Below are 21329 nucleotides of genomic sequence, written 5' to 3' on the forward strand. Positions count from 1 at the left end.
CACTCAGTAATAGTGTCCCCATCCACTGTTTTAAAAAAGCATACATAATACCTCTAACATGCCCATCCTTAGTTGGTATAAATGAGGCCTGAGGTGACTTAAGCATCTGGGTATCTTGAACAGCAGCAGAATAGGTTGCCTTCTTCCCTCAGCTATACAAACAGCTAACTCAAATTATTTTTAAAATAAACTCTACAAGAGTACAAAACTATATACAGATATAGAACTCTGGGAAATTTGTAAATCATAAAGTGCTTTTTTATCTCAATATAATCTCGTGGTATGACACAAAATCTTGAAGCCTCAATATGTATAATCTAAAAAGAAAGTGAACAGTGTAGGAAACATCTGTAAGCATGAGTTCTCCAACACTACTTCTGATAGAATTCAGATCCAGACTTAAGGATACACTTGTCTGTTGATTTGTCCCTTAAACTCTCAAACTTTCCTCCTTTTGTCCAATAAAGCTGTGTTTGTCTTCTGTCCATTTGATTAACAAAGCAATTTATTAGAGAAGTTTTCCTTTTTCTGCTACAAAACAGCTATATCTGATGAAAGCAAAGATTCTGTTGGCAGATGATCACCACAATTTAAATGGTAAAACCTCTAATTACTCGAATTTTTAGATATATAAGGAGCTTGGAAATTTGAAATGTTAATGTAGCCAAGATTACACTTTTCGGACTGCAAGCTTTAACAAAAATAAGCTACTAACACAGTTTCAAAGGTAATTGTTTTAAAGGATAATTAGGATATGCATTGAAATAACTTTCTACGTCTTTCACAGCAAATATCCTACAAAATCTGTCCTCAGCCACAAGACTTGTGCACTGTGATGCTCATTTTCAAACTCATTTTGAACTTTTTGAATATTCAGACACAAAGGAATTACACGGAAAATATCTTGATTAAAATATGCCCATCTAACATCAATTTAAAAAAAAAAATTGGAGCAACATCCAAAACCACCCGCAAGACATACACAGACGTTGCTCTGCATCTAATCCTTTCATATCTAATCCAGAGAGCTGCTAGCTTGGGCGCTTCTGGTGATCTCAACTGCTAAGGGAACACAAACAAGTGGCTTTTGAGATAACCTAGACCCAATTCAACTAAAACTTTATAGTTATCATTATAGTTAGTCATCACATTACATTTCACTTGACAGTAAATTAGAAACAGTGCAGATCACAGAGCATGTGTGTTGTCTGCAAGAAACACCATTCAACCAACCAGCAAGAAGCCACATTCTGCACCAGCTGACGTTTCCAAGTAATTTGAGGATTTAGTCTAATGTAAAGGACACTGTAGAAATCAAAGTGGATCACTGTTGCAAAATTTGCCTCTGAAAGAAAAGGCCTGAGACACAGGATATCCAGAAGAAGCTGAAAATGCAACAAGACTTTAGTATCAGGTAATTTCCAGTGTGTGTGGGGAAGGGGTGTATGTCAAATTATAATACAAAACTAACTCTAATCACATACCTCCACATGGGAAAACACCATGTCAGACTGCTCACTAGTGCATAATTAGAGATATTAAGGAATACTGGGATTATAGATATTAAGAAATATTGTGTTATTATTGTGTTACTGTACATGTTGGAGCTATGCAGGACTTATTTATAAGGCATTGGAGTCTGTCAGTGAAAAGTGGTGACTAAATGATGTATGGGTTAAGTTAAAGAAAGACATTCCCTTGCTTTTGAAGGTTTCCCCCTTAAGTAACCTTAAATGATTATGGGAATTTAATTATATGGTAAGATAACACGATCATGGAAATAGATGGACACCTGGATTCTAACCTCCACAGATGGTAAGCTTCACCTTTTGAATATAAGTATTTGATGCTTTAGATGCTTCTAAGGTTTCTATTTTATTTTTGGTTTGCTCCATGCACAATGCACATTAACATATGTGCTCTGAGCTCACTCACTACCACCAAATTAAAAATGTATCATAAGTCAAAAGTGTGTGACATTTAGTGCATTTTCCTTCTCAGCTATAGCCCCATTCTGAAATCTGGTCCATAAGACAACTTGAAGGAACATGGGATATGTTAATTTCCCTCCCGCACCTACCATATGAAACATGCATTTTATCCATGTTTTACTAAAAATCTAATGGATACAGTATGTGATTATATTGAGGCAAAGGAAAACTATGTTAATTTTCTGAAAAAGAAAATACCAAGATAGAGTTAATGTTTTAAAATATTGGTCTTATTTTAAAAATACCTCAGAATGTGTCTTTTACTCTTAGAGTTACAAGAGGGAAGAGGAACAAGTAAGCACCTAGAGAATTTAATCATTAACAATGAACCATACTATAACTTTTTTTGTCTTCTTCCTAAATGGGAGTTGCAGTCATTTGAAGGGGCTTTGTGTAGTTTTCGTGGCCAGTTCTGGTAAGTGATGCAATATCCGCATTTGAGTCTGTCAGAATAGACTAATTCTATAGTTAAATCAAGGGAAATTAGATCCACTACAACAAAGCTTCTAAGACAATGATGAACCTGTCAGACAGAGGCTAATTACTTTTTTTGTGTATATCCTGTGACAATTTGGCTGATTTGCTGCAAAAAGAATACTTTTAGATTTTTTAAATATTGCAGAGAGTAACAACCTACCATTTTAGAAGCATCAGAAAATTAATAGAACATATTCTATCTAATTCTCTGCTTTACCCCAGATTACTGTATACTTCTCACCCGACTGCCACAGTAGCTAAGGAGAAAGCTTATAAACATATAGAGACAAAAGGAGAAATATTTTAGACAGCTTTATTAAAGACTGGAGTTTTTCCGGATCAATATAATATTTCAAGGAAACAACTCCATTACTGGATCTGACAGAAGAGTTGTGGCACACATATTTACTTGTGTATATATACACACACACACATTCATGTGGACCCCTTCAAGGGTTTAGTGATACATCCAGAGCAATTTTAGGGGAAAATGTTTATTCAATGATGATTATGTCAGACCTTTAACATGAAGGAACTTTGTCCCAAAATAGCATACACAGGCTCCTAATACATTCTGACGTCATCCATTTAAAAGGAATATCAGACTATCTTAGGACTTCACTCTTTTTGCTGGTTTAATTACTCAGACAGGATGGCGGGCTAGACTACATGGTGCTTGTAGTTTCAGCGTACTCTATGCATTTCTGATAAATGGGAAAAGAATAGATGACCTGGCAGAAGGCTCAGACAATAACATGTGATTTACAGGACATGAATGCAGCTACTATAAGATTTATCTGACAGCCCTCTCCGATAGTGGACTGTTGAGTATCCGATGGAATGATTTCTAGTCTGGAAAGTCTACTACTGAGTAGCCATACACATTATTTATTTATTAGATGTTTTGGGTTGAAACCATTTTTAAATGATGCACTTCACAATGCTCAGCCATAAATTTAGCTTTAAACCCTAGAAGGGAGGTAGTGTTATTGGAATGTATGTCAGACTGAATTAGGATGAGCAACACAACGCTTTTATAAAGTGGCCTTGGTGCAACGTCAATTCTTTCAAAAATGATATTAATGTCAAATAAGCAGAAACACTTTGCAGTAATAGTAAATGAAGGATTCCTTTTTGTTTTGATAGATTTATATAAATGTAAGTACACACACACAAAGTCTCAAATTTAGCGTGTCAGTCAAAAAACTACTTTTTGATAATTGTATGGAGAATAATCCTTACTCTGGTACATCAATCTGGGTTTTAAATAAGAAGTTTGGGTACTGTACAACATTCAATTATTTAATATTTTCATAAACCAGGGGAGATGAGTAAATTTAAATAAGGAGCACAACAACAAAATTTTTACACGTAAATGCAAGGGGGATGTCTAAATAAGCGGACTTGAAAAACTTGAACTACGTAGAAAGATTTCTTTTCAACAGATGTTGTAGTTACTCTTTAAAAATTACTTTACCTAGGAAATGGTTGATTTTCTCCATTTTCCTGGATAAACAATAATAAAATCTCAAACCTTTTTTGCTGCAACAACGTATGATTTTATTACTGTATTGTGTGCTTCTTGGAAAAGAAGAAATGTCCCAGTCTTATACATTGAATTTTTGTTTTTGTTTAAGGTATCGGTATGTAATTGCTATTGGCGTAATACTTTAATAGGGCAAGTATTGGGAAAGAGATTAGGTACAAAACACTGAAGACATCAATCAGAACAGCCCTCCACTTTCATAAAATGTCTGACAAATTTTTGAAGTTTTAAATCAAAATTGTACATGCTTAATTTGTAACTATTGCATTATTTATGTGATTAAAAACTAGTTTTTGACCTGATCTTTCGATCTTTGGCACTCCATCCTCTCCATCTCCTCTTAAAAATTAATTATAATTTTAGCAAGAGGATACCACTTCACTTCCCACCCTATCTTGGGCCAAAATATATATAAATATATATCAATCAAACTCAACCCCATCTCCTCCCGGTATCTGTAAAATGTCTAGTTGAAATTCAATTTCATATCTCTCATGCAGCAAAAGACAGTTCACTTTTTAACAAAATAAATCACTTTTGTGATTGCCATGCTGACCTCTTTGAATTAGGAAAATTCAAAGTGAAAAATGTAATTATCACCCCCAGAACTATCTGTACACATCTGGAGCTAATTTTGGCTTCATTTCTCGCATCATTTTTCATATTCTGCCAAATATTACAACTGCTATGTAACTTTTAAGAGTTAGGTGTGACTTTATTGGTTTATTTCAACTCTTACTCAAAACACGCTCATCCTTCGCTACTAATGCTACTAAGCAATCACCATATCCTCCATTTGATTAGATTAGCATTAAATAGCACTGTGACATGTATGACAAATAGGTGCATTAGAGTGGGTCATTTATTCCTTATACTTTCAACTTCCAACAACCAAGTATGAGACATACTGTACAGAGGACAGTACTGTCCTCTGCAATTTTCAATGTGTTTTTTAAAAAGAAAGAGATTACCTTACAAAAAAAATAAATGGCAATTACAATGTAACAGGCTAACCAGACCATCTTAAAAAGAAATGTTTTTAGAATCTCAAATCACTAGTTTTCTAAAAGAAAAATAGAAGAGTATAACAAGTTTTATATAGGTTTCCAAGTAACATCTATTTATTTTTTTAAATAATCAACAGTAAATTTGTATTCTAAGACTGTAGAGTGGCTAGGTACACTTTCAGAAAATAATAGCAATATTTATGATGAGCAATTATTTCCAAGTTCCCAAAGTTCCATGAAAGATATTAAGTAAAACTTCCAAAAAACAAATATACACCCTTGATATTTTCTGCAGAAGATCGGGAAATTATGTAAAAAAAATTCTGATTACATCCGTGAATAATAAGCCCACTAGAAACATAACTACTCTTCACTAGTTCATTGTAAAATCCATTAGGTGTAATCTCCAGAAGTAATTGTTCTTATTGCACTTTATTGACAATGGAGACTATTGATTTTTCACACCTTACTATGATTCTTTCATTTGTATTCATGAAATGTCCATCAGCACAGTCTAAATAAATTTGGCAATATAGGCACTAAAACGAATAAATCGATGTGAAGAAACATTAATTTTGCATTATCCTTATTCATCAGGCAAGTAAACCATAAGGGTTATAAATGAAGGTCAAAGGTTTTTAAATGGGTCAGAACCCTTGACCTCCAGACCAATACCCTTCCCATTAAAAAAGGCTATTTTAAAGTTTTAAGTAGGGGAATTTACTACCAGGTATCATTTTTAAAGCACCCAAAAGAAAAGTTCAATAAAAACATTCTTCTATTTAATTACAACAGAGAAAGCAAGAGGACACCAAAAGTACATCCATTTGATGAAGTGCATATCATTCTTTAACTACAACTGTAAGAAGGTTATCCAGGTTCTTATCAAGACTACCCAAAGAGATTTTTAGAGCATCTAAGGTGATTTTGTCTTCAGGAATGTAGAAAATCTCAAAGTGTTGACCATCACAGCCACTTTCATATATTTTCTTTCCTCAGATTCAAAAGTACTTGCCAAAAACAATTAACAACAAGGATTTCAAAATTATTTATCACTCATTTTATAACCTCTACACAAAAGAAAAAAAGCTCACTTATCCCAGAGGATTTCAAGTGCCACTATACAAGGTGCAGAAATCAATCTGTTTCCCTAATCTTAATACTTTATTTTCTCTTATGAAAAGAGCAGCAAGGAATTAGACTTCAAGACTGAGGTTATGTAAACGCTCGACATTTTTAATGTGACACAAAAACCTCAGTGTCTTCACTCACCTTAAATGTCATAATTAGTATAATGTCATAATCCATTGGCAATCAAAGTGTCCAGGATGTAGCCCTTCTGGACTACAGTTAAAAATATATTCTAATTGTAAGCATGTTTACCGTAACTTCAGCTATTTATCAAAGGCAGCAATTTCAGCCACACAACTTTTCTACAGTATTACTACTACTACTATCAATTAAAACTCACCTGAGAGCAAAGTAACATGACCAACTCCACCACTGAACTACTAGATTTCATGCAGACCAGACCTACAAAAAGAAAAAGGGATTTAATTATACTTAGGTTTGTATTTATGTGGTATTGGGTATTAAACTTATTAAACATCTAGTACATTTGTTTTAATATATAAAAGTAACTATGTCTTAAACAGCATCTTTGCAATCAATTAAAACTGAATTTTTACACTTACATTTAAATGTATATTCGCTCCAAACTATATTAGCTTATAATTCATATGCTTAAATTGGAGATCATAATTCAATTACTGTTTTGAAAAATTAACTTATGCCATAAAATGCTACCTCAGATTTATTTAACTGCAATTGCATATATATTTGTGTTTCAAAATACTAGCATAAGCGTGCATAGCACATGGTATATTGATCCATAGTATCTACGCTTTACTATTTTGGGGAGGATTGGTCATTATCTATGCAGAGAAAGGAAATGGCTCTATGACCTTTGCTTTCTCCATTGCACTTTCTCCCTTCAACCCCCTAGCTATCAATCAAGTTTCCATTTTGTTTCATGGCAGCAGACATCCCAAACACTCTTATTAGTACTTTGACCCATGACCCCACACTAAACCTTAGCAGAAGTGCAAACAGTTACCTATTATATATATATCTTGTTTATAAACTAATTTGATTATTATTATTATTTACAATTCACATTTCATTTTGGCTTGTCTACGGAACATCAAAGTTGCTTTTCAACTTTTGCTTTCATCTATTATAGAAAATGTTCTCTTTTATTATGCTTTTGGGTATTATGGAGGCATTGGTTGCAATCCCATAGTTAAGGGTACGTTCTAAACTGGGCTTAAAATGGGGCATATATTTCTCCACTTGTAGATGTTTTTTCAGTATGAAATTTCAATGTTAGAAAACGTGAAGGACAAATGCTATTTAGTACAGGTTGAACCTCTCTAGTCCGACACCCTCGGGACCTGACCAGTGCCGAACCAGAAAATTTGCCAAACCATGGGAGGTCAATATGTAGTGAGTGGGTCTCTGTTTATTTTTATCTCGCTGACACGAGTGAATTTCAATAAATTGAACAACGCTTGCAACACCGCCTAGCCAAAGCTTACCGGCTCTCTTCATAATAAACTGTTAGTGTTGTTACACAATTTTATTGTATTGGCACAAGGAAATAAGTAGATAAAGCATAAAAAACATAAAATAAAATCATGCTGGACCACGGATGTTGCCGGACCAGAGAGTGCTGGACTAGAGAGGTCCAACCTGTAGCTCTGTTTTGTGTAATAAGGCTCAATAGGAAATGTTTGAAATTAATTTGTGGTAGCCATATCTGTCTGTCTATATCTATATACAAACACAACAAAAACTGGTAGGGGGTAAATTATCTAGATCTGGTACAATAGGTAGTTCTTAAGAAGATATTTGAGATTAAGGATCATTTTTTTGCTGTTATACTTCAGAACTGAAAGTTTATCATCAGAATCAGGCACAAAATCTTCGAAGAAGCTCAAGAAGTGCCCTTTTTCAAAGTGACTACAGGGATCTAATGTTCCCAATACAACTGAGGCCTTAGGCTGCTCTAAATCAATGTGGCTGCTATTTTCCTATAAATCTAGGCAGCCCTTAGTAAAGATGGTGTAATCTTTGCCCCATTATGGTGTCCCTGAAGCACTGTGGGTACCAACTCTTCCCTGAAACAATCCTTAATAGCATGTTCTGTGTACCTCTATTCAGACAAGCACTGAAGGCACTTGACCCAGTGGGTACGAAAGCACGGTCTGCTACCACCATGTTTCTGCCAGAGACCCCAGACACCCTGCCTCTGTGACCCATTCCTTCTTATCTAAATTCCAACAGCCATAGACCCTCTGTCTCCAGGAAGAAGAGAGCCACAGCTAATTCACTTCCAGCAGATTCATCAAAATTGCTACCCCTCCCATTATTCCTAACAGTTGTGAAGTCAAGATAACCCTGAAGACAGCAAACCCTATCTTGTCAGGAGGCAGAGAGAGGGGCACTGTGAAAAGCAGGTGAGCATGCAGTGCAGGAGAACATGGTGGGCTGGAGGGTGAAAACTTTTTGGGATTTCCAGGGCAATATGGAGGGCAGGAAGGGTAAGTGGGAGTAAGAGAGCACCTCTGCAGAGAGGGTAAAGCAAGGCTTCCCTCTCACCGAACCAACTCGGGGACGAGCTGGAAGAAGGGGACCAGCATAAATGCTACATCACCACACACAGCAGGATAGACAATAGAAGGAGAAGCCTGTCAAACCTGAGGAGGAGAAGCCTGAGGACTAAGTGGGGCCAACAGTGCAAGAAGCTTGCTAAGGCCCTACAGTGGGCTGAGTTGCAACCCAGCTCCAGTAGAAGAGCTGGCTCCTGCCCAAAGGAGAAGACACACATTCAGAGATAACCCTGGGGGGAATGGGAATAGAGTTCAAAGAATATACTTCAGGGGAACCCTGAAAGCAGGAGATAACTTGTGAGTATTTGGGACTTTTTTGTTATGGCCCCTTTTGTATGGGGTTTTATAATAAACCAGCTTCAAAGAGGGTATTATTTAGTCAAGCAATCTCAAGAGTGCCTAAAGTGGAGATACTGGCTTCCTGAGAAGGAAAACTGGGGCAGGGAGTACATGCGCCACCACACTAACTCAGCAGGGGGAGCATTTCAGAGCAGGCACACCCTATAGCAGTCTGAATATTGCTTAAATATTTCCACCTAGCTGAAATACAAATAAAATAAGACCTATATATAAATAGGCAAGAATTGCATGTAGCTACAGTTTCCAATTAAGTTTTGAATTGTAAAGAGTTTTAGTTTGTAAAATTAGGTTATTTTAACAGTTTAAATTAGTTTATGTAGAGTTTTCTTTAGAGCCTTCACGTTCGGCGAAAAAAATTAAAAATGGAAACTTACTTGTACCTTCTATCAGCAGCTCCTGCCCATGGCTACCCAAAAGAGTGCGAGAAAGAAAGGGAGCAAAATCCACAAAAATCTCTCTCAGAAGAGGGGCAGCCTTTTCCAAAGCATGTTCAAGCCTCTCTGTAATACTAATTAGAAGATATGTAAGATTAATGAGAGAACAAGAAGTCAAATTTTCATAGGAAGAAGAATTATTTTTGACATGATTATCAAATTTGACACGATACAAAATTTATTAACAGGAATCAGCTCCCAACCAATGCCCTTTCACAAAATTACTTTTTAATATATTCAGTTTAAGGACATGATCCAGCACCCATTGAAATCAGTGGAAAGATTCCCAAGTTCAACAGTTCCCAAGTTCACTGAACCAGGCCTTAAATTATTAACCATGTCTTAATAAATAGTTTATAGGAACATGCCAATAAATTACATCATCAAAAAACGAGTGGTCTCCAAACTTTTTGGCTCGCGCATCCCCAGGGTGACCTGCCACAGGGGCACCACCAACGGAAGAAGACCAGAAGACCTGCCGAAGGCACACCGCCAATGGAAGCAGTTCCGCCGGACGGGAACACCAGCCGTGGACGTGCAGAGCTGTCGCCGAAAAAAAAAACGGCGGAGTACCATCCGGCGGCGCTACTGCTGCCGCGCACCCCAGTTTGGAGACCACTGATCTAAACATGCAATTAAAGTAGTTACCTCATATTTGAAGCAGAATCCTCTGGAACAGAAGAAACCGTAGGCACAGGTGGCAATTTTGAATTAGATGATCCACTGCCTACGAAAGAAAGAGAGAACTCATCAGATGGGAAGCCTGGGCAAGAAGGATAGACCACAGGAAAAGAAGTCAAACACTCAAGTTTGAACCCTAGCATACTAATTACTTGCAAACATGCGTGACCTTGGGGCCAAGGTGGGCGAGGCTTTTTATGGAGGCGGCGGCAGGGGCTGTGGGGAGGAATGACACAGCAATGTGGGCACAAACACCCCTGAAGTTGACACCCATGACAACTGCCCTGCTCACCTTCCCCTAAAACTGGCCCTCTTTGGGCAAATCCCTTCACCTCTTTGCATCTTTGTTTTTTGGTCTGTAAAAAAGGAATACCACCAACATACATTCCTACTTCATAGGTGTGTTTCAACAATCATTTTTTAATAATTCTATAGTTCAAACATGAATTAATTTAGGGGATTCTTATGGCCAGGTTACACAGGAGATAAAACTAGGTGACCATTTCTCTTATAATCTATGAATGCTTGTGAAAGTTTGAAAAAAGTAAAATTGTAAGTATTATTGAGAGTGCAGGCTTCATTAAGTCCTGGTATCTTACCTAATTTTCATACATACATAAATCTACATGTAAAGTTAAATAGGAGTGTTTTAAGTATATCATATACTTTTTCTTTTTTATTGCTAAAGAGCTCTCCCATACTCTCTGAGCACCTTGAACAGAGAATCCCACTAATTTTTTCCCGTTAAAAGTTCTCTGTCAGCTCAATGTATAATACTAAAACCACCTTCCTTACAGTTAAAGAACATAGGAGATAGAACAACAGATCTAATTCACCATATTTAGTCTAGCATCCTTCTTTTGGTAGCGTCTCAAACATTTTTCCTGATGAACATGCCAAGCATGGAAAATTTTGAGCCGAAATTTGACAATTGCAGCTGAAAATGGGTCTTATAACAGGAAGCATCAAGCAACCTTAATAATAGACAAGGCTACCAGCCCTACCTATACTCAAAAACATAGAACACCACCCTCTTAAAATACAAAACACAAAAAGTAAGTAATAGGTCCAGTTCAATAAAGGGAAGATAATCAGAGGACCAACGCTGAAAAAAACCGTAAGGGACAAAATTAGCCCTGGTCTACACTGGGGTGGGGGGTGGGAATCAACCTAAGTTACGCAACTTCAGCTACTTGAATAACATAGCTGAAGTCTACGTACTTAGATCACCTTACCGTGGTGTCTTCACCGCGGTGAGTTGACTGCTGCCGCTCCGCCGTTGACTCCGCCTGCGCCTCTTGCAACAGTGGAGTATAGCAGTCAATGGGAGAGCACTTGGGGGTCAATTTATCACTGCTAGACTAGACGCGATAAATCAATCCCTGCTGGATCAATCGCTGCCCAGTGGGTAGTGGAGACATAGCCTTTGTGCTGAAATCTGAGGGTATGTCTACACTGCAATTAAACACCTGTTGCTGGCCCGTGTCAGCTGACTCAGGCTCATGGGGCTGTTTAACTGTGGTGTAAACCCTCGGAGGGCCCCAGAATCCAGGCTCCAGCGCAGGCCTGTTCTTCTACACTGCAATTAAACAGTCCTTTAGCCCAATCTCCATGAGCCCAAGTCAGCTGACATGGGCCAGCCACAGGTGTTTAACTGCAGTGCAGACATACCCAACAGTTCAGTATCAGGCTCAACATAGCAAAGCTGATGCTGCCTTCAGATGCAAAATGGAAATCCTAACCAGCAGGCTCTGTGAGCACAGATACTGACAGTACAAGTCTGAAGGAATTGTTTTTAAATGTGGCCAGGACCAACACCAGTATATAGGTTTTTTTGGATTTGTTTTTTTTTTTTGTTTTTTTGTTTGTTTGTTTTTTTAAAAAGCTTCCAATTTAGGGCCTAATTTTCAAATGTGGACTTCTATTTTTTTGTGAGCAAAATTTTATGGCTGAGATTCATTTAAGCTTTAACTGTAATTCATGGTATAATTTGTTATTTGCACATTTGGACATAATTTTGGAAATTATTCAGGACAGAATGAAAGTTGGGTGGGCAGCATAAATTGGGTAATGTGGAAGTGAGTGACGAAGGTTTATATGACTGCAAGAAAATGCTGGATCCCTTAACTGCTCATTTCCAGCCATTATAAGCTTGGGAGAAGGGCGGGGGAGGGGTTAAGAATAGTTTTTTAAAGTATCATGTTTTTGGATGTTAGCTGGATTTTACTGAAACATGTTTTCAACATAAACACTTCTTAAATTATTTTGAGAATAAGTAGTAGTTCATAACCATATAATTGTTTTTTTTAAATACAGTTTCTTTGAACATTATTTCTTTTACATATTCAAAAAAAAATTAAAAGAGACATTAAGTACAAAAAAATCAGTCAGATGATGTGGTAAGAATTAAGAGACTAGACTGTTACATACAACCTTCTGTATAGAGAAGCAACATACAGACAGTGATGAACTTCTTGTGACACTGAATTTCACAGATTGACTCAAATGCTCTGTAAAGGACTATATATTTACTGGTTTTTCTTTCATTGAATGACCCCTGTTCTTGGAATATGTGGCAGGATTAAAAAAGACTATCTAATCAGTTTTCATTATATCCTTTATAATAAAATACCTCTTAACTTTTTGCCTTTCCAGGAAAAGCAGTCCGTCTTTGCATTTTCCCCTTGGAGCCCAGCAATAGCCAACCAAGTACTTATGCAGCAAGCCCTCAACCAGTTTGTAAATGCTCCCTTCCTACTCACACCTCCAAGATTGAATACACCTTCTCTATAGCATGCCCAGATCTTGCCACTCCATGATGCTAGGCTGAACAAAAGAACTCAAAATGTAAGATTCCCAGAAAATATTCTCAACATACAAAATGCATTTTGTATTAGTATTTCCTTCAGACACGTCCACCAGAATATATTTAAAATCTAGGATAAAGAGGTTGTTGTTAGAAGATTGCCACAAATACAAGGAGCTATTATGACCTAGTGAGGTTTTAATGTCACCATCTATCAAAGATGTGATGGTATCAAGTATCACAGCAGCACCCAGTTAAGGGCTTATTTAATCTAATACTAAGGTGGGATGCTCTTTAACCATCAGAGAGATGGGAGACATTCTAATATTTTTAGCCAAAATGAAAAATCTCTCAAGAAAACATGGAAGAACCCAAAGAATCATCTTTCAGGTTAGTGAAACGGTGTAATAAAATACCACGAGGCTACCCTTGGTTCTGGTTAACTTTCACTATTTTATACTGCCATGCACTGGCATTAGTATAAATGTTGATGGATGCAGAAAGGCCATTACTCATGACACAACTGCTGTTTTTCCTTGTAGTAACTAAAACTAATTGTGCACTATAGAGACAGACTAAATGGAATAGCAAAACCTGTACAATATACTGCATACATGCTTAAATTATTAAAATCAGTACTGAAGTTAAAATGCAGGCCTAAAATGGGGAAACAGCACTAAGCAATTTATGTGTGAGAAATCGCATAGGGCAAGCCATTGTATAAAATGAAAATCATTTTTAACAATGTAATGGTATGTATGGCCTAAGCGTCTCCATCCTTTGGAGAGATCACACTCCAAATTCAGACATGTTTCATAATAAGAAATGGCTTAGATTTGTCAGAGCAGAGATTTCCATTGAGATGTAAATGAATGTGCACAGTGGTTTTTCCACCAAATAATTGTGTCATGTAAGTTTTTTGGATACATTTATTAATTTTATAAGCAAATTGGGCTTTCAGTTTTTTTAAAATGGCTTTTTGTGCAGTTAGCCAAAAATGAAGCATTTCAGAAGTATGATTTCATCTACTGCACACATGTGGGTAAGTGTAGTAGCTACTTCAAACATGTGGAACCAAACTACCTTATCTCTTCCTTATCCTTTCACTGATAAACTGGCTCCTTCAAACTGACAGTTTTACAGACATTTGCAAGAACATAAAAGAAAATGCAAATAGATCATCTGTCTAACACCCTTCTAGTGAAAGCTTATTGTTTATTCAGGGTCCCCAAGGGTCTAAACAAATAATGTCTCTAGCAATAGCGTTATTCAAAACTCCTTATATCCTTGTGTGTCTCTATAACACAAAAAGCAACACATACACACTGCATGCTGTACAGTATTTAGTGAGATATCGGACAGGGATAGAAATAGGAAGAGGCCAATTAAATGAAAAGATCTGCTTAATTTTGCCCAACAGACAAAACATTTTAAATGACTATCTAGTAAACTAATGAGCCAGTTCAAAAAATAAACTTCCTATGAATACAAAGAAACTATCATGAAAGGGTTTACAAGCTAGAAGGATCTGTTACATAAACATATCTTCTGTATACTAAGCCAAAACAAATTTCATTAAATTGGTGCACTCTGATATGAGCTGCTTTTAAGAATGGTTTTTGACCCAATTAATATGTTTAAACACTTTCTATTGGGGATGTTTCTATGAAAATATCTGTCAGCGACAGATGAAGTAAAACAAACTGACAATATTAAGTCTGTTATTAATCTTCAGCCACTGTTGCGATTAGGTCTCCTCAACTTAGCTGCCACACTTCAAGTAGCTCCTTGAGTGACTTTTACACTGATGTGAAGTGAGCAAAACAGTTTCTGGTTCTATTTGTTTCCAATACTTAGCCCTAGTCTACACTACAAACTTACGGCAGTGTAACTATGTCGCTCAGGAGTGTGGAAAATCCCTAAGCAACGTAGACCTAACCCCCAACATAGACAGCGTTATGTTGGCTTCTCCCGACAACATAGCTTCCACTTCTCAGGGAGGTGGAGTACCTACTCTGATGGGAAAAGCTCTCCTGTTGGCATAGGTAGCCTCTTCACAAAGCACTGCAGCTGCACCATTGCAGTACCGTAAATGTAGACAAGCCCTTAGTCAATACTTTCATCTTAAGACCTTAAGGTGCTTTCACTTACAAGTGAAGTAGGTCAGCATTATTCCCATTTTAGAGCTAGGTAAACCGAGGCACAAAGTGATTATTTTCTCATAGCTGAGAATGGAAACCTGAAGCCCAGACTCCCAGTTTGTGCATTAGCCACAAGACCATCCCATTTATTGCTGCAACCTTTCCTCCCTTTCCCTCTTTCCAACCTAGTCTCTCCACCAGTCTCCACACCTCAGTCCCTTTTCTGATCCTATCCCCTTCACACTGTGGTTGCTTCCTGGGGTGGAAGATGCTACTACTCAGGGTTGGAAGTATCTATTCTTCCCCACTGTTTCTACACTGTGAGGCAAGGTATGGTGAGAATGCAGTTGAGAGGACAAGACCCAAAGGAAGCCTCTGGCAGGGCTGTGGGTGGAGAATTTTGAGGGGAATTGTATGCATGAGTGAATGATAGCAGGGGCAAATGTGTGACTGTCACTTCAGATAAATAACATTTGCCAATGTAGTCAGTTCCTTTACAGCATCCTCACTTTTTAAAAATAATGCTTGAAAAAAGAATATGGAAATGGATAGCACTAAAAAGAAGCTAAAAGTCTCAACATTGCATTCCCTACAGTGAAAAATTGGTAACAAGTACTGTGGGTGCAGTACCACAAAGACAGGAGCAACCACAGAAAACAGGGCAGGAAATGCAAGGGTTTTTTTTTTGTTTTTGTTTTTTTGCACTAAAAGTCTGTGAAATTTACATCAACACATAATAATTTAAAAACATTGACAAGGAAGACTAAATGCCCCCAAACAGAACACACAAATATCCCATCAGAATACACAAAAATAGCTTCGCTACCTTTGACTAGTCTCACCTCCCATGACAAAATGGCTAGCTGTACCAACTAATGACTAGCTTCCTAGATCATATTCTTCAACTCCACCTAGATCAATTATCTTATAATTTGTTACCACTTCCCCATCCAAGGACTCTCCAGAACTGCTCCAGGTATTTCCTCCTTCCAGGAGTGTTTTCAGTCTGTCCTTCTGGTTTCTTACCATATTACTTTATTACAGGGGCGGACAAACTATGGCCCGCAGGCCGCATCTGGCCTGCCAGCCGTTTAATCCAGCCCTCGAGCTCCTGCTGGGGAGTGGGGTCTGAGGCTTGCCCTGCTCTGGCACTCCAGCCAGGGAGCAGGGTCGGGGACTAGTTCTCGTGGCTCCCGGAAGCAGCAACATGTCCCCACTCCATCTCCTATACATAGGGGCAGCCAGGGGGCTCTGCTCCGCACACTGCCCTGCCCCAAGCACCGCTCCCACCACTCCCATTGGCCAGGAACCACAGCCAATGGGAGCTGCAGGGGTGGCGCCTGCAGACAGGGCAGCACACAGCAGAGCCGCCTGGATGCCCCTATGCATAGGGGCCGGAGGAGGGACATCCCACTGCTTCCAGGAGCTGCTTGAGGCAAGCGCTGCCCAGAGCCTGCACCCCTGAGCAAGTCCTCTGTGTCCGAGCCCTGATCCCCCTCCCACCCTCTGAACCTCTTGGTCCCAGCCTAGAGCACCCTCCTGCACCCCAAACCTCTCATTCCCAGCCCCATCCCAGAGCCTGTACCCCACAGCCAGAACCCTTACCCCACCCTCAGTGCCCCAAGCCCCTGCCCCAGCCCTGATCCCCCTCCTGCCCTTCGAACCCCTCAGTCCCAGCCCGGAGCACCCTCCTACACTCCAAACCCCCCAGCCCCACCCCAGAGCCTGCACCCCTAGCTGGAGCCCTCACACACCCCACCCCCACTGACCCAGCCCAGAGCCCCCTCCCGCACCATGAACTCCTCATTTCTGGCCCCACCCTGGAGCCCACACCCCCGGCCCAGACCTCACCCCCTCCTATATGCCAACCCCAATTTCATGAGCGTTCATGGTCCGCCATACAATTTCTATACCCAGATGTGGCCCTCGGGCCAAAAAGTTTGCCCACCCCTGCTTTATAAGGAAGGAGTGCCAGACTCAAATCCCTTGTAGCAGTCATGAGTTCAAAATTACTTCACATGATTTTAAACTGTACAGCAGGGCCTAGTCCAGCACAGGTGTAAGGACCTGATGAATTTTACATGCTAGTGGTGGTCCCTCTGAAGTCAAAAGGAATTCCTCATAGTGTGCAGTTACATACATCTTTTTCAGGATCATGTCCTTGGTCTCTATATCTCAGAAGAATTTCTGAGCCTTTTCCAGCAGCCAAACCACATCTGTTGACAGCCTCAGGTGTGTGCACCAGCACCAATACACTGAGACTAAGAGTCCTGAGGAACAGTGATTAATGATCACTATGCAACAAAGTGACTAAATCCAAGACATTAAGATTGTGACTATCCTAGGTGGAATGTGTCTGTTGCTCAGCCTGTTTTATTAGAAAAGCTGAGTTAATCAGGTAAGAGCAGCTATTTGTTAAAATGATATGAAGAAATTAAAATACTATATATAGCCTTCATGTAAAACATTGTAACACTGCAATTTATATTCACTAACTAGACATCTAGTCTGAAAGTTTGTTGTTGTTGTTTTTTAATAGATTGAATGTGCTTTTTTCTTAATAGCCAGGTAAACAGTCTGAAATTAATATAAGGCCAAACCTTTTTCTCAGCTACTTTCTTGTACGCTAAATGGGGCCTAAAAAATTATGTGGAGATAAAAAAAATTGTGATATGACCTCAGAAGAAAAACATCAATTTTCTTATTTCAGTCCTTTTAAAAAAAAAAAAATAGATATTACTATTACTCATTTTTGCCCACTTTTTTTCTCGCATACCACAAGGTTAAAACCCTCATACAAGAGTATTTAAAATTGAAGTGTAGACAATTTACATAATCAACACAAACACAAATTACTTAGACTTTTAATATTTTATATCAGTGGGAACTAGTGTTTCCATTTAATCCTTATTTTTATTAAAAATAATTTCCAATCAATAGTCATGTTTTAATCAGTTTTAGGCATGATTTCATGTATCCCCTAAATTTTTCTTTTTAATGAATTAGATTGCCAGTCCAAACAAGTCTGGTATTTTTAATCCTACTTTGTTTCTTTTTATGCATATCGATTTAGATTAGAAGTCTCAGTTTTTGCCAACCCTTCCAGACATTCTGGAGGTTATACTGGTACAAGTTACATCATTATTGTTCATTGTCTGGATTTCTTATACATTTTACAGTACAGCAGCATTCAACATATTCCAAAATCATTTCTACAAAAAAAAGTATATCCCATTTAGAGAGCCTGCAAGTTAAATTCCATTGATGTGCTCCTAGTCAAAGTGATTTAAATCATTACAGCAGTTTCTCAATAATCTAGGCCCTATCTGACTGAGGAAAATAGGGCATGATTTACCATGTTGGCTAACAGATTTTAACTAATGTGCTTTTATCATATACAGAGTGTAAAGCCTTCAAAAACATGCTACTTGCTCCTGGTCAACCCTAGGCTCCCTCTTCAACTGTGGCATGTTTTTAAAACACAACCTATTTCCCTAGTCTAGATCTGCCTCCTAGACTAGTAGACGACTATCTCCTGGAAATTTGAGTGATGAACTCAATTTTCCTTTTTGTATCAGGCAGTAAGAAAGTATTGGATCACAAAAGCTTTTCCTTTCATGTAGCATGGTTGCAATTAAATCTGAACGACCCCCACAAGTACTTTTGCAGAGAGCTGGAGAGAACAAAGATGAAAATAAATGTGCCCACAAGGGCACTTGAGAAGGGGACTGTACTTGGTCTTCTTGTTTCTGATACATCATTGGCAACAACTAGCTCCTGCAGTATAAAGAAATGCCCAGTTAACAGGCACGGAGGGACGCTTCCTTGACATAGAGCTTCAATTCAATTCAAAACTTTAGCATGCAATTTGGTGGTTTTGGTGGGCACAGATACTTGGGAGAACACACACAGCCTTGAGACTACAAAATGGCTGACCAAAAAGAGCAGGCCTTCCGCATTATATCAGAGCGTTAGACATGTTGTACAGAAAGAAAGGAGAGCCTCAGGACTCAAAATACCACATGACTGTGTGTTTATGAACAACTTATACTAAGTCTGTCCTCAGTGAAGAGTACCACAGCAATTACTCAGATTTCATGATGGCAAATTTGTCAGGATAAAACTTTCTTGCCTTTATAGGGAATATATTCAGACTTATTTTCTGTTAGCATAAATATTCTGTATTGCAATATACAAGTTTCATGATCATACTTAACTTGAGAAAGGCTTTTAAAAATAAAAGTACCCTCACGAAAAAATATTACCTATTAGAAGAAGTGCAACATATCCCTATGCTAATTACAATTGCTTCCTACTGTATGACTTCTGCTTATTAATAATATTCTCATCTTTTTTGGAATTATGGGAAGTATTGTTAAAAGCAATCAGATTCTTATATTTGCTCTCCCCTATAATGAGACAAAAAAGAACAAAATGAAATTAACGGCAGGAAACTTAGAACAAAAGTAAGCTTATTCAAATCAACATCATCACTGGTAGTCAGTAAAAATACTTTAGCAGGATTCTTTTGTTTAAAAGGAGGTTAGCTTTATAAGCATTTCCAGCTACTGCATGCAAGCTAAGAATCATACAAGTAGTCAAACCTTGTGCTTTAAGGTGTAAGCTGATCACTGGTGATGGTCAGAAAGGAATGCTCATGGTCACAAACCCAAGTAACACCACTGTATGATTGGCCAGATTTAACATACAGGTATTTTACCTTTTTCTGAAGTATCTGGTACTGGCCATAGTTAGAGATAGGATATCAAGCACATGCTCCCAACCCTGCAAGCTGTCACTGTGTGCATCAGCAGACATATGCAGAACAGCTTGCAGGATCCAGGGCCTCAGAGTTTCCTCTGTCTGATCCGGTATAAAAAGTTCTATATTACCTAATACATACAGTTAGGGGAAAAAAGCAACTACAAAAAAAGCACCTTTCTAATATAGATTCAGATAAGTTTTCCAACCGAAAATAAAAATCAATAATTGTTAATATTCTAAGCATAGCGAGATTTTTAAAAAATAATTCTTTGCTGTCCTACTCTAGGTAGGAATTAAAACATAAGGCCACCAACACAAAATCTTTAGTTACATAATTAGCAAATGACGCACAAATAAATGTGTTTGTCTGCAATGTTTCGGAGGTTAAAACTTTGAAAGTGTCTCCCCTCCACAGGGAATCTCATTACAGATGATTCCACTTCTATTACATTTTTCTGTTTCTTTTCTATTAAGCTGTCTTCCGTTTACCCTTACTCACCAGGATATTCTCCTGTCAGGTCTGGGGCCTGCGCTGAATCTAATGAAGAAACCACGCTGACAGCATTTGTGGGTACACTCATGGTAGCTGTAGAAGGGGAAATTGTTGACTTCTTTGGAGCTACAACAACACTCCTACATGGAGAAATATATAAAGTTAGTAAATCGTCTTTTTTTTTTTTTTTTTTTTTTAACATACAGTGGCCCTTTTTTCAAAGGAAAGAAACACAATACATACAGAATTCTGTTTTCCGCAAACCATGTTAGCTAGCAAGTTCAACACTTCTTTCCACATTCTTTTTTGCCAGCCTATCTAAAGATATGCACTGACACTTTATCCATGTTCTCCCTCTCCTCCTTCCAATTGTTTATAGCAAGGCTTTAACATTCATTTCAATCCCCCAGAAACATGGTCAGCTAAAATACTATGGATATACAACTACTAGGGTGGGTTACTTTGGGATCTATCACAGTTCCAGTAAAAACAGCTTTTGCCTTTGGTATTACTCATATTGAGTACCGCTTTAAGAGCAACACCATGCTTTAATGATCTAACATAGCTGAACACAGAAAGGTAGATAGGGGCTGCAATGTCAATATAGTCAAAATAAAAGATACTGAGATCTGACAATATCCACCTTGAAAACTGTCTAGATGTGATAGGCTCCTTTAATTCTGTTTTAAAATACTGGAAGGCTTCTCAGTGGAGAAATCTACAGTATAAAAATAACTAAAACCATCCTGAAATGCTAATGTATAGTACATATGTTAATGTCTTTTCATTACATTTCAAATGCATCTTATATGGAAATAAATCTATGGATATATCTGAACTTAAAGAAATACTTATTAAAACAAATCAGAAGATTCTTAGAGCTGAAGACAGTGTCACCAGTCTTTACATAAGCTAACTTTCAAGCATTACATTCAACAATAAATATGAAAGAAGATAA

General features: G+C 38.0%; 1 protein-coding gene across 7 annotated transcripts in view; it reads right to left on the reverse strand.

Moving 5' to 3' along the window:
* Positions 1–21329, reverse strand: part of LRBA (LPS responsive beige-like anchor protein) — a 558473-nt gene that overhangs the window by 392082 nt on the left and 145062 nt on the right. For 5 of the 7 annotated variants that reach the window (XM_048847357.2, XM_048847355.2, XM_075127733.1 and 2 more), the window contains exons 31-34: positions 20378–20511; positions 10135–10213; positions 9427–9560; positions 6493–6554 (exon numbers count right to left, since the gene is read on the reverse strand). In XM_048847357.2, the coding sequence (XP_048703314.2) occupies positions 6493–6554; positions 9427–9560; positions 10135–10213; positions 20378–20511 (409 nt within the window). The remainder of the gene's footprint in view (positions 1–6492; positions 6555–9426; positions 9561–10134; positions 10214–20377; positions 20512–21329) is intronic. The other 2 variants (XM_048847356.2, XM_048847351.2) reach the window with 1 other exon arrangement.

The sequence above is a fragment of the Caretta caretta genome, chromosome 4, assembly GCF_965140235.1.
Source record: "Caretta caretta isolate rCarCar2 chromosome 4, rCarCar1.hap1, whole genome shotgun sequence".
NCBI classification, from domain to species: domain Eukaryota; kingdom Metazoa; phylum Chordata; order Testudines; family Cheloniidae; genus Caretta; species Caretta caretta.